This window comes from Galleria mellonella, unplaced genomic scaffold (assembly GCF_026898425.1).
Source record: "Galleria mellonella isolate WM207_F2 unplaced genomic scaffold, CSIRO_AGI_GalMel_v1 utg54, whole genome shotgun sequence".
NCBI classification, from domain to species: domain Eukaryota; kingdom Metazoa; phylum Arthropoda; class Insecta; order Lepidoptera; family Pyralidae; genus Galleria; species Galleria mellonella.
In genome coordinates this window covers 344945-359982 of record NW_026442114.1, presented here as the reverse complement: position 1 = coordinate 359982, position 15038 = coordinate 344945, and the positions used below count along the sequence as shown (strand labels likewise).

Below are 15038 nucleotides of genomic sequence, written 5' to 3'. Positions count from 1 at the left end.
ACTCAAAAACTACTTAATCGATCTTAAAAATTCTTTCGCCTTTAGAAAGCTACGTTTTCAGCGAGTAACGTATGCTGTGTATTACTTTTTTTTTTAATAGAGATCTCTACGAAAATTACAATAATGTAACTCAAAAAAATTGCCAATTAAGCTAGTATAAAATATCTGTATATCCGTACGTAGCCGGAGCGACTCGCTAATAACTGTATTATTAATACTACTAAGAAAAAATACTAAGAAAAATTGGGTGTTAATATTCAGGATTTTATATCTATAATTTTAGATTTTGTACATTGTAAACGGTTTGCATCGTGTCTCTAGGAGTACGCCGGCGCACACACGGTCCACTTTATGCGTCCCACCTTGTCACTAGTTACCGACGTCTCCCATTACATTACTTGTCTGCTGGATATCATTAAAAGCTCGAGTTTGACCAGACAACTTCACGGATTTAAGGCCGGCAGCACACCTGTAATGCCGCTGGTGTTGTAGGTGATCATGGGTGGCGGTAATCACTTACCATCAGGTGAGCCGCATGCTCGTTTGCCCCCTGTGTTGTAAAAAAATAGTCACGGATTTTCACAAGAAAAATCTTTTCATAGGTTCTTTATATTATAGGATGTATATTGATCGACAAAAAATGAACAGACAAAGACACAGTATATAAAATCAACTACCCCCAGCTTTGCACGAATGTAAAAATACAAACTATTAAATTAATCAACTTATCATCATCATCATCATTTCAGTCATTATCCGTTCACTGCTGGACATAAGTCTCCCCCATAGACTGCCATAACGAACGGTCCTGAACCACCTGCATCCACTGACTCTCTCCAACGCATTTTAGGTCGTCACTCCATCTAGTGGGGAGTCGTCCTAAACTGTGTTTACCCGTACGTGGTCGCCACTCAAGAACCTTTCTTTCCTATGGGTTGTCGGTTCTTCGAGCTTACTTATCTACTTATACATAAGTTTAATAAGGACACCTTATTTGAAAAATATGTGCTTAAATGTTTAAGTGAAACCTGTATCAAAATTCGTTGCTTGGTTTAGAGTCTCCTTTAGGATGAGCAAAGATACTCGATGGTGATATAAAGAAATAAAATTATTTATATTTTAGTACAAGATGATAAATTAATTATTAAAGGGAAAGGGATTGTTGGTAATTGGATTCAACAACTCACATTGCAAAACAATACATCCTGTCAGGTCGACCTTCACACAGTTCTCTCTGGAAACTACCATTTTTTAATTCGTTACAATGAGCTAACTGACCTGCTTTCTTCCTTACTTATCATTCCTCACTAGTGTCCCGTCAGCATATACCGATAGTGCAGACGAGGTAACCGTTCCATTTTTATCTATTAAATATATATATATATATATATATATATATATATATATATATATATATATATATAACTATATATACCTCCACATAGTCTTCCTAGAAGCCATCGTGATTAGTTACTGGTGAATTCATCAAGATAGGTCAAACTGACTTGTCTATCATCATTAAATGGTGCCCCGCCATTGTATATCGATAACACAGGCTGGGATACATTCCATTTTCATACCATAAAAAAATAGCCCAATGTCTTCATAAACCGTTCCTCGTTTAAGTGCACCCAACCCTATAATTTGATGGTGCGCGGGCGTCTACCTAATATTAGTTTATAATAGTTTCGGAATTCGAATATCTCGGAACTTGTAATTTATACTTTTTACTATATGTAACTACTACATAGTAATGCCTGGAATTTTAATAATAAATTTTCTCTTTTAAAGTTTTGTAATTTCGATTTAACGTTTTTACGCATGATGTAAACGTAACATCATAATATTATGGACTAACTAGCTGTTACCCGCGATTTCGTACGCGTGTCTGGAATATGTTCATTAACCGGAATAAAAAAGTAGCCTATGTCCTTCTCCATCCCATATTGTATGTGGTATACCAAATTTCGCCATGTGGTTCCGACATAGAATAGGTCACCCTTTCCTTTCCCGTGGGTATCGTAAGAGGCGACTCATCATCTTCCCACCCTTATCCCAATTCTTATTTCGGGTCGGCGTAATATGTTTTTATCCATATTACAAAAAGATTTGGCTTAGATATAGTTTTACGACCGACCGCCTGCCTTACGTCAACCCTCTTTGGGAAGAAGCGACTAAGGGGAACTTAATGGTCTAAAGATGGACAGCAGTCTTAAAACATCACTAAACCTTAACAACGGTTGGTAACACGCCTGCCATGTGTGGCAACTAGTGACAAAGCCCTCTTATAGGAGTAAATAGCAGGGATATAATATGGGAAAGACCTACGTTCAATAGTAGACAGTTTTTTGTCGCGGCCAGACGGCAAATTTTCTCTTTTTTGACTTGCATAATTTTCAAATCAGTAATTAAAATGGACTTTCCAAAAAAATATGCAAATACAGGTCACGTTTAACCTTGTTGCACATCGTTAATTTTTCTATTCTTTCCTAGAGATTCGCTCAAGTTTACATCCTGTTGATCTTTTTTTTTACAACTTAGAATGGCAAACAAGCTGACGGCCCACCTAATGGAAAGTGGTAACCGTCGCCTATAGAGATGAGCAGTACCATGGACATAACAGAGTATATTGTTTTGCCCATGATACCCCCATGCGTTGCCATTCCTGAGGACTCAGGTGTTATTCCTCTGTACCCAGTAATTCACGCCACCCTTCAAACCGAAACACAGCCATGCAAACACAACTGCTTCACGGTTGAAACACGAATGGGACAGAGGTAAGAAATCGAACTTTGTCAAAGCCAGCAAACTTTGTCGAAGTGTAATAAAATTCGAGTCTTATGCTTGCCGCAAAGTCTTGCCGGCAAAATATTACTGACTATACCTACCACATTATAATATAGTCATAAGTTAGTATTTATTATATTTTCTTATGTCTATACTACATATGTGGATTCATCTAGCTACTATCTCTCCGCCTGGGGACACGGGGTGAGTGACGGGCGGTGATTAGAGCGTCTCTTGATTTGCAAACGCCGACATCCGTGTAGATCCAATACTCATTACTCGTACAGTACACTAATAAAATATGAGAATATTTAAAACATATTGTGTAAGCTGTAGAAATGTAGAATAAATTTTCTACAGCGGCATTTCCTAATATTTATTAAAAAAAATCAACAGCGTTTTAAAAATAAAATTAACAAACATTTTATAATATTATAATATAATTTAATTATAATTTTATATAATTTTATTGGCAAGTGGTGTTGACAACTGACAACACTCCCCTGGTAATGTCAATGTCCGTGGATTGCAGTGATCACTTTTCCTCAGGTCAAACGCGTGCTCGTTTGTCACCCTCTGATATAAAATAAACAATTACGTTATTTAAATATACATGTAATGATTTTTCACCAGCTTTTACCCGCAATTTCATAAATTTAGGAATATATTCACCGTCCGGGATAAAAAGTGGCCTATATCCTTCTGTATTACATTAATACGTATATATCAAATTTTATATTGATTAAGTAACAAAGAAACAAACACACTTCGTAATTAAGGATTATGAAACTAATTTCATGCATGATGCCATATATTATATCTGAATTCACGAAAACACTTTTAGTGAAATAAAATTTGTCTAGTCTTGAGATCATGGTTCTATCAACATCAAAGCCTTTGCTATATAAATTTATTATCCTAAAAAAAAATTATAGTTATATATATAATTTATTTGAATTACTTACAGCACACAGATAAGATAAAAAAGAATACATATACAAAAAAAAAATGGAAAATATATAAAAGAAGTAACATAATTTTTTATTTTGTGAGTGTGCCACAAAAACACAAAATGGTCACAACTTAGTTTATTGCTTTGCCCTCAAAAGAGCAAAACACTGATATACTGTTATAAATAATAGTCTTTAATAGAATTTGGCTGATTAAAAGATAAAATTATTGGTTTGGTTTCGGCAGTTTGAATAATGTACCAATTTCGTCTATTAGTTTTATTAAAAAATCAAGCAATTTTTAATCGTTTTGAGACTAAATCATGACCTGTGAAACGTACTTTATATTATCTATGTAAAAATTATTTTAGGACACTATTTTTCTAATAATAGACGTAATCCCAGTAACTATGTCTGAGTATTTTTATAATAGAAGATTTATGTTCAATGATAAATACTATTTTAAAAGTTTTACCAACATTTATTGCCGTAAAAACCTCTTTTAAGAATTCGCCTTGAGTCGTCTACTTATTCATTCACTTACCTATTCATAATTGAATTCTATTACGTAAGTTATTATCAATGAAAAAGATGTCCGTTAAACAGGTCGAGCAAACGGTCGCGTTATATTAATAAATTAAATAAACCGATCGATTATTAGCTTGTAAAATTATTTTATGCAAATTAGGCACGTATTACACTATTAAATATGTGATCATATGTTTATTTTAAAGTTGTAATTACCGAACATTTTGCTCCGCATAAAAGCGTTTTTAATTTTAAACACACACAACAATAAACGACAAGTTGTTCATATTGAAAATATTTGATTTACGACTAGCATTTGTCCACAACTTTGTCTGCGTGACTGAGATTGCAGAGGTAAATTAATATATGAACCTATACTCTTCTCCATTCTATATGGTATGTATATATTTAGTATTATATTATAATATTATAGTATATATAATTTTATAGTATTATAATATTAGTTATTATACTTTTGCACACGTTAACATATATCTACAGGGCGGACATAATGCCCGATGGCATTCTCTACCAGTCAACCGTAACACTAAACAGAAAGAGTAAATGTGTATTCGTATACGAAAATTCAAGTTTATTGAGTCGTTAAAGGGTCAAAAAGTGACAAACAAACAATAAACACACTCACATTTATAATATTAACTAACTATTGTCCTTGACTTAGCACGCGTAATGTCGTGTTTTCCATGTTATAATTTTCAAAAATGCTTTCTTACCTAATAATAAATCTATGTTTTAAATTTAAATTGCCTAGGCTTAGTAATATTTGCTGTGCACTCATAGCCAGTCAAAAGAAATTATTTTATAAGAATTGATAGTGATTAATTACGCCTAATCGCGTAAAATTGCTATAATAAAAATACAGACCAATTGAAAACCTCATATGTAAATTTGTTATTTTGTAAAATTAAAAACTTTATTAAATTACAATTCTGTAGTACACAAATTTATTTGTATACCTTTTTTTCTTGCCTGACGCATAAAAAGTGAGTTAAATTGGTTGTTAAATATAAATTGATATTATATAGTTTTAGATATGATCATATACATTTGATAGTGTAAAAAGGCCTTCAAACCATAGATCGCTAATATTACATAGAAGGTGTAAAATTATTTTTTTAAAAGGCAGTAGTCAAACCAGTCGATGAAGATGAAAAAAAAATTTTTTTGAGTGATTCCACCTTATCTGTCCACATTGTTTATAGTTCAAGGTCACTGAATATGAATATATATTCATATACATACTTATAAAATAAAAGTCTTATTTTATACATTTTTAACTGATGGAAATTATTAAATATTTTATTAATGGAATGGTAACCCTATCTGTTCTATTGGTCGGGTTTCCAATACACTTTAATTTCGACGACAGCTGAAGATGAAGACAGGATTTTTTTAATAGGTGATAATAGAATGGTAACCCAGCATGCTTTATTTGTATACGCTGGCAGGGCACCAGTGAGGAAGAATAGGTAAGGATGAGAGCAGGTCAGTCAGCGCATGGTAACGAATTCTACAAGAATTAACCACGATGGTTTCCAGGGGCAACCGTGTAGAGGTCGACCTGACAGATTGTATTGCTAGAAATGGGACTGTTACATCCCATTACTTACAATTCCTTTCCCCTAATGAAGTTAAATCAATTAGCCTATTGTAACTTTCACTAGGAATTAACTACAATAGTTTTCAGGGCAGATCTCGTGAATCTTAGAGCTGGTAAGGACAGAGATAGAGAGGTAGTTGCATTTTTTTTTATTCTTTTTTGTTTATTCAACTTAGAATGGCAAACAAGCTGACGACCCACCTGATGGAAAGTGGTAACCGTCGCCTATAGACATGAGCAGTATCATGGACATAACAGAGTATGTTTCATTTCATTTTCACTACCATCGTAGTAACCGTTACTTGTCCACTGCTGAACATAGGTAACTCTGTATTGGGGATCCAGTTCCTTCAGTCGTCTCTTACGACACCCACAGAAATGAAACGATGGCCTATTGTATTTCGGGACCATACGGCTATATTTCTACTTGTATTAAAAATAGATTTTTTATTTCATATTTATATATTTATACATTTATCAGTAATTCATTATTTGGTGATCATAGACCTCCACCATAGACTGCCATAAGAACTGCCATAGGACTGCTATAAGGAACAGTCCCGATTGAAAGGACTGAAGCTATTTCTTCCTGCTATGGTAACAGTACTTACATTTCTTTTTATGGGTGAAAATGGTATGGTAACCCCGCCTGCGCTAACGGGATACGCTGGCGGAGCATCAGTGAAGGGTGATAGATGAGAATGAAAACAGACTAGTTAGCCCATCATGATGAATTCATCAGGAATTAACCATGATAGTTTCCATGGGGAACCGCAAGGAGGTCGACCTGTTAGGGTATATTGCTAGCAATGGGATTCTTAGTCTCCATTACTAACAATCCCTTTCCCCTCCAGTACTTACATTAAATTATTATTACTTTTAATGTGAACGCAAATTAAATTTTCTTTAGTTTCAATTATTAAGAAAATGAAGTACCTAAGTAGGTTACTTATATTACAAATGTCGTTTATCTAAATTTTTGCATTACCTACTTGTTTACATTATAACGCAATCAGATATGTTGTTTATCAGCAATTACTGAAACGAGTTGTAAAATTATATTTATTCTGAGTAATTTCAAACAACTTGTTCTACTTGAACCAAGATGCTAATACGTAATTTAGTAAATATAATGATAAGTCAGTAATTTTATATAGGTATTAGATATGTATGTAGTAATTTGTATGCTGAAAATTTTGTTATGCAACTTAGAATGACAAAAAATCTGACGATCTACCAGGAAAGTGGTACTTCATCGTAGTGGTAGTCTTAATCTTGGTTTGAACAAATATTAGAAATATACATTTTAATCAAAATTTAGAATAGTTTACCTACTTATTAGGGGGAAAACGAATTGTTATTAATGCGGACTACAAATCCTATTGCTAGCAATTTACCCTGTCAGATCAACCTCCACATCGTCCCCCCCCTGGAAACCATCGTGCTGAATTCCAGGTGTATTCATCACGATAGGCTAACTGGCCTTCCTTTTCATACTCATCTACCATCCTTTACTGGCGCTTCATCAACGTATACCGTTAGTGCGGATGAGGGTACCATTCCATTATCATCCATAAAAAAAAATAAAGAAAACAAAAATCCACTTAATCAATGTTGATATATCAATGAAAATCGACACTGAATATTTTGAATATGTTAAAGTACATAGATAAAGGATAAACTGTAACTGGTGTTCAGGAAAAAAGGTCTTAAAATTTTAAAGCCCTGTAGAAAAAAATATCTCCAATTGGTGCAGCTATTCTCAAACAATAAATGTAACAACGAACAATATTTAGATAATGTAACATAGTCAATTTATTTATCCAAGTACATATCAAATTCATTCCAACGTAATCGATTTATTTTGATTTGTGGTTTGTTGCGTTAAATCATTCAAAAGGATTAAATTTATCCAATAACATGAAGTCTATATCTGTTTTCTGACATTTAATGTAATTGGAGTGGGCACTTTGCTATTCTAAAGAAACGAATGACTTCACTATGCCACCTGGAATTTTGAGAGGCGAACAAACGACCTCGACATAACCGTTGAGTTCTAATCAATATACATCAAAACCATCATAGATCCGCGATCTTGTAGGCTAGTTTACGGAACCACCTGTATCTGGTTTTTACTAGTTTTCACTGGAAAAATAATGTTAGGCCATAAAACATTGTGATTTGCCATTATGATATCTATCTTTAATGCGACTTCAAAATCAGGACGTTCTCAATTTGCTTCTATTTCTGTATGTTTATTAATTCTCTTCACCAATTCTGAAATTATTCTAAAAATTATTTATGAAATTCATAGAGTTTACTCCTGAGGTATCATATTAATGTTGTCATGTTTGTATCTTTTTTTTTAACAAACTTACGATATTAGCTTCTGCTTTGTAATGCTAAGTTTTTTAAATAAGGAATATTTGGAAACAGTCAGCTTCTGATTACTATATTCATATAATCACAATTAAAACATGTAACATAACCTCGCGTTTCTTATTTTACTTGTAAATACGTAGTAATCACTTCGAAATGTCAAATAATAGGTTAATTACGTAAGGTTTATGTTAAGTATGTTTGTTTAGCTTATTTATTATTATTATTATTAGCCGTTAACTATCCACGGCTGGACATAGGTCTCCCCCATAAGGAAGGTTTTACTAATAGTTGTCACGCTTGGCTGACGGGTTGGCAACCTATCCCTCAACCATTACATTCTCTTAGTCGCCTCTTACGATACCCACGGAACAGAAAGTGTTGTATGGTTTACTTAATTAAAATTTTTGTCATAATAATATTAAATAAAAAATCTCTGTGACTGATTTTCTAGAAACATGGGTCAGTTACTATGTTTGGTAATATGCATATATACGAATATGTAACAGCGAATCCACGGACAGGTACCGGTGGTAACGATCATTTGCCACAATTTGACACAGTGCTGCGCCGTAATTGAGTTTCGGAATGATTAGATTGAATTGCAAGTCAATTTCTGGTTAACAGCCATGTGTGTTACACATAATTGTATTGCAAAGCGTTGATTTGTTAATTACATATTCGATATTCAATTTTAGTGAGACGTATGTATTTTTTATTCGATAGAATGACATTGTGAAACTTAATTCTACTTATAATAAATGTTTCAAATACAGTGATTAAAAATAATATAATAAAATCAATGAATCATCATAAAATTAATAGATAATTACCATCATCATCATTATCTTTCTGTCGTTACCCCTATTACTTAGGGTCGGCGTTATCATATTACAAGTAATAAATATTTATAATAGATTATTGTTGAAAATATTTAAAAAAAAAAAACGTTTTTCACAGTGATGTACCACAACTGAGGCATGGGCCAAACGGACGAGGTGCGCACCCGCGAGCGAGCGAGCCCCCGGCGACGCTCCCCGGACCTGCCACCGCTGCCGCCTCCGATACAGCCCTGTAGCGGCTTCCTCGGCAACGTGAGTAATTAGTAGATAGATGTCCATATATATATTTCTTGTTATATTATTCTTTACAGAAAAATGAGAGTACCCTTTTTAATACGTTGTAACTTGTAATTTTCTAAACAGGGAAACTTACTATGTTAAGTCGTAAGTCGTACAAAGATGGCACCGTTTATATGTCTATTGCAGTCCTGCCTCATATAGAAGAAGAAAAAACGTTTGTATGAAACCTATGCAATCAGATCATTGAATTTCAAAATAATTAATAGTAATAAATTGTATACTTCAGGTCTAAATTTTAAGTGATACTTATAATAATTAATACCAATATATTGCATAGAAGTATAATATTATTAATAATACTTTATATAATAAATTTCCATTTATTTTATTGTGTTAATACTTCTAGATTGTTGCATAGATTAATTTTCTAATTTCTTCAATATAAGTACAGTGTCGACTCTTAAATCACAATGATATTAAATACTCTTTGCTAGCAAAAAGTGATAAAATAAACCATAACGGCGGGAAAATATTTTTTTTAATTGTTCGCATACACACACACTAAATCATAGATTGAGTTTGTTTACGTTATAACTTGGATTATATAGAATTCTCAAATTCGCTGACTCGTTTTTTTATCAGTATTCTATATATTTAGGCACAGAATTGCATATACATTGACATATTTATATTTAATTATTTAATAAATAAAATGAGTTTTTTCGCATTAAAAATATGTAAAATTATAAGACAAATTAAACATAGGAGCTATAAAGGAAACACTTATATTTATATATCACGAAAAATTTTATGAAAAAATTGTCCCGCTTTTCTCGAAGCATTTGTATAGAGACAATTTATCTATATAATCTAAGGTTATAACCCAATGACATAAAACTTCCTCATTATCATATACGAATAATTTTTTAATAAAGAAAAGTAAATGTTAGTAGTATGTTTATGTTTTTTTTTTTTTTATTTAAGTAAATTATTTAATAATTATAAAAAACTATTCAAGTAGGAATTGGATTCACAAACCGAGAACTCTATACATAAACAAATCCGAAAACGGGTTATTTTTTTAGATAAGAATTTATTTTTGTATTTCTTATTATTTTTAATTTATTGTTGTTTTTTAAATTACTATTTCCTTATTATGGGCCATAAAACCGTTTGATTCTGAAGGTTTTTTCAAAATTTAAAAGGTGAAATAATCAAATCTGAATAAATAACTAAAATGTCCTCACGTATAATGATATTATTCATTTGAAGGCTATCCGGGCACTTAACCGAAGTTAAAATGGAGATAGGGTCAGAGTTTAATCATTCTAGAACGAGTCAGTAACATAATATACACTCGTAATGTTATATTGATTTTATTCAAATTTATGTTTTATAGGTTACAAATTGCTGATTATATAATTATATGGCATGAAAAAATATTTTGCAAGACATGTCACTACCTGTCAATTCAGATGTAGGTATAATAACTCTTTAAATTCATGGAAGATTTTTACATTGGATTCCCAATAGTAAAGGAAAGAATAAAGCTTTCTGTATAGAAAAAAAAAAACTAGTACAAAATTATAATCTGCTCATTTTTTGAGTCGTTAAAATTTATTAGGTATTTTTTTTATAATTATTTTTCTTCATTAAATAATAACGTTTTAAATATAAACAAACATAACATGTCAACTCTTTCTCAATTGAGAAATCAATTTTATTTAAAACCGAATAATCACCCACGTGGAACATAATAGAAATTAGGTAAACTATGCACGCCGTATCGAATTTGTTTCTATCTATCGGCTAAACGTTTCATATTTTATTTTAATATCGACGGCGCGACACTAATCTATGTAACGATAATGTCACCGGTCTCGCGGCACTGTAGGGGCACGTTCCATTTCACACGCCAGTTTACCGAGCATTAACATAAAATTAAGCAACTGCAGACCATCCGTCTTGCTTCGCCGACTTTCCTCGACTTATCGGCCGGCCAGTTTAAAAGCTTTAACGGTATCGCGACGAAAGTGATGCGTAAATCAAAACGGATCGAAGACGACCCGGCCTTGTCTCTTACGAAACGGGTTAATAAGCTGACGTGATTGATGGAGCCGCGGGATTGCGGGAGACGAAATGAGTCGAATGACAATCCGTAAATCCTCTTACCATGTGCGTAACGGTATCCAACACTTATGTAATCGTAAGTCATCCACGGAGTTCCACTTATTACGAGTCTACAGCGTATAATCTGATTCTATAACGATTCGCTAAAACCCCATCGTTGTTAGGTATCACAAATCGCAGCAATTTATGCAGGGACCGGAGTGCGCTGGCGGCGAAACGCAACAGATTATGCGAGAGCGCAATCTCCTTACCGCCATAAATTGCTCAGGATGGTTCCCTCAGTGAGCTTTACGCTCTTATTAGGTGCAATCTGATGTTATGACAGTAACTTCAGGGCTAGCGAGTATAAATAAAAACAAACACGATGGCACAGTTTCTTCTATACTTTGTGCGTCTACGAGATGGCAGCTTGACACTTGATTACCTATCTATAGTTTTGTAGTATAGAGAATAGTTGTTGATATAGAGTACCAATTAGAACGTATTCTCCGGTATCGTATATTTGCATTCTGCATTTATTGTAGAGAAGTTGTGTAAGTTAAGCAACGTGCTACGTGTCGGCTTATTTACCGGAGGCACTAATTGGCAAAGCCCCATTACCGTTACTCACACAAGCATATTTCGCGGATGCATCGTGCCGAACCGTGACCGAGTTCAGGTCCATACTATTTATTTTTAAACTCATTAAATTAACTGTCTTAAACTTTCAACACGTGCCGTGGTTATGTAGGCAGCCGAAAATAAAATCTTTAAAGCAGAAACCTCTGAAAGGCAGTACGTTTTATTTATTTATGATTATGCATCGATACTTTGGTAATATGACTCATATAATATTCGAAATGCATTGTCGTAGGTACATCCTCATGACTAAGTGCGCAGCGTGTGAGATTTATTTCCATCTATCCATTCGCTTTTAAATTATCAAGTAAGACTCATACGATAAAAAGACAACGAACAATCTCTAAGTTTTATATCAGCGCATTGTGAGTGCGCGGACAGGACACTATTTGCCAGGCAAGCCTTTCCCGCTCCATACAAAGTTACAATGGTCTATATGCTCGCATTTTATTATTGTTCCCGTAGTGTCAATTTTAGAATGTAGGTGGCTCCTTTTACGGTCTTTGTTCGTTGCCGATGTTTAAGGCAAGAATGAAGGGGGCATTATTTCCCAGTTATATTGGTAGACAATGCGGGACTGTGCACGCCTGACCTCTGAACGGCGCGAGATTATACTTATTTGCTTTTTATTTTTATAGAAAACAGCGGTACGACGGTACGGTCTATTATCTGTGGTCCGGTGCACGTTCACAGAGCAGGATGTCGAGCAACAAGAAACGAGCCAAGTCTAGTCGCAACGAACTTTTTGTGTAATAATCTGCGGATGTATTAATATTCTCTTAGTTTATGCGATACACTATCTCCTATATAATTTTTCTTTGTCAGCCGGTTCGATAGGAAATTACCGGATGGCCGGAGATAAATCACTAGACACTAAATTAACACGTAGAAATCCATGGCAAATTATTTATAACTTTAGTTATATCAGTGGAAGTTAACAGGTAAACGTTTTCGTTCCACTTAGAATGTGGAGCATCGTGCAAGAGGCCATATTTCTTGTGCTGAGTGCGTGGGTGTGGAGGCGAGTGCCTGCGCCACCAACCTGCACCATTCTATTACAAATGTAGCTGAATAGCAACTAATTTGGAGAACGATTTTGAGTCGGGTATCTTTAATTTCATGCGTTTCGCCACGCTTGTCTCGAGAAAAATCGAATTAATATATATGGTGATTCATTCAGTTTCACTCGCAGTTTTGGTGATGAGATTAAATTTGCGGATTGAAACTACATCAAATTAGTAATGGAAAATAAATAAGTTTAATATATCAATCAATACATATAATAGAATCGTAACTGGTCGCTGTCTGTACATGAAAGATATATAAGAAAAACTATTATTGGAGGGCTTTATGGGAGCAATAGAACACGAAGTAATTATTTTTAGAATTTTTGTCTGTTTGTCTGTACGTTTGTGCACGCTAATCTCTGAAATAGTTTAATTGATTTAAATGTGATTTTCATTAATGTGTTGCGATTTGCTCCACTTAACACTTAGTGTTTGATTTATTTCAATCGGTTCATAAATACAAAAGTTACACAAATTTAAAGAATCACATATAAAATGCTATAAAATAACCGTTCAGTTAAATTGGCTGAAACTTTATTAAGGTATTTGGTACGTAATTATCATTTAAGTGTATAATACAATATAATACCGGATTCTTGAAGAGTTTCAATAGGATTAACATACGGGAATTACATAATTAGAAGCGAACAACGCCGCGAGTAACAGCTAGCATTAAATATAGCAATATTGCTGTTTATAAATAGGTAATAAATAAGCAATTAAATAATAGTACAAACGTTCGCATTTATAATATTAATTTATATTATAAATGCGAATGTATGTAGGGATAGATAGATTAATGGATATTTTATACTCGTATATAGGTTTTCCCTGGGGACTACAGTATGGAGTTTATTAAGTGTGTTAAGTAGTAAAAGTGTGTATTAAAGTTTTTTCAAGGTCGATAAAACGCACGTGACACCCCTAGTGTTGCAGGCGTATATAGCTTACGGTAGCCATTCACCACCAGACGTGCTATATGCTTGTTTGCCACATTCGTGGTAAAAAAAAACAACAACAAAAAACGTATAACGTATCTTTAAAGATCATTGGGTGGGACTGTCAGTATAAGTATAGTTGAGACCACCCGCGTTATCAGAAAGCGTTCGCCTCAAGTTCACTAGATCTGATACTGAGTCGCTAATTAAATTGAGCATCGGTAAGGCTCGGACGAGCTCGGATATGCAAACCGCCAATTAGTACCAATCCACCTGCTAACGTCCATCCATCAGCTTTGTGATTGTACGCAAAGCTTTCTAAGGGTTGTCACAATTAAATCTAAACGAATATTATATATATTAAAGAGTAAAGATTTGATTTTTTGTTTGTAACAGATAAACTCAATACTTGAAATAAAATTCTTTCACCTATAGCAATAGCTGCGTTTTTTTTTAATGAATGATAATGAAATGGTAACCCCGCCCGCACTATCGACATATGCTGGCGGGGCACCAGTGAGGGATGATAGGTGACGATGGAAGCAGGTCAGTTAGCCCATCGTGACGTGAACACCATTAGAATTAATTACGATGGTTTCTAGAGGGAAAAGCGTGGAGATCAATCTGATAGGGTGTATTGCTAGCAATGGGTCAGTTAGATACGATTACTAATAATCCCTTTCCCCCCGCAATAGCTACATTATCAGCTGGTAACAAACATGTTATTTAAAAAAACGTACTATGTATTACACAGCGCCCTCTAGTCCCGAACTAAGAATTTATATTATGTGCAACATTAGAAAAAGTAAAAATATTTTTTTTTTACTATTTAAAATTGTTAATAGAATAAATTGCGTAGTAAAATATACTTGCTAAAGTGTATAAGTAGACACTTCACTACAAATGTAATTTCGACATATTGAGATTAACACGCCGAT

The 15038-nt window shown here is 33.7% G+C and overlaps 1 protein-coding gene across 1 annotated transcript in view; it reads left to right on the top strand.

The window, feature by feature from the left end:
* The window catches only part of LOC113509602 (leucine zipper putative tumor suppressor 2 homolog), a 106485-nt gene that overhangs the window by 16495 nt on the left and 74952 nt on the right, over positions 1-15038 (top strand). Inside the window, exon 2 of the mRNA XM_026892958.3 lies at positions 9226-9359. Within this exon, the coding sequence (XP_026748759.2) occupies positions 9246-9359 (114 nt within the window). The 5' untranslated portion in view covers positions 9226-9245. The remainder of the gene's footprint in view (positions 1-9225; positions 9360-15038) is intronic.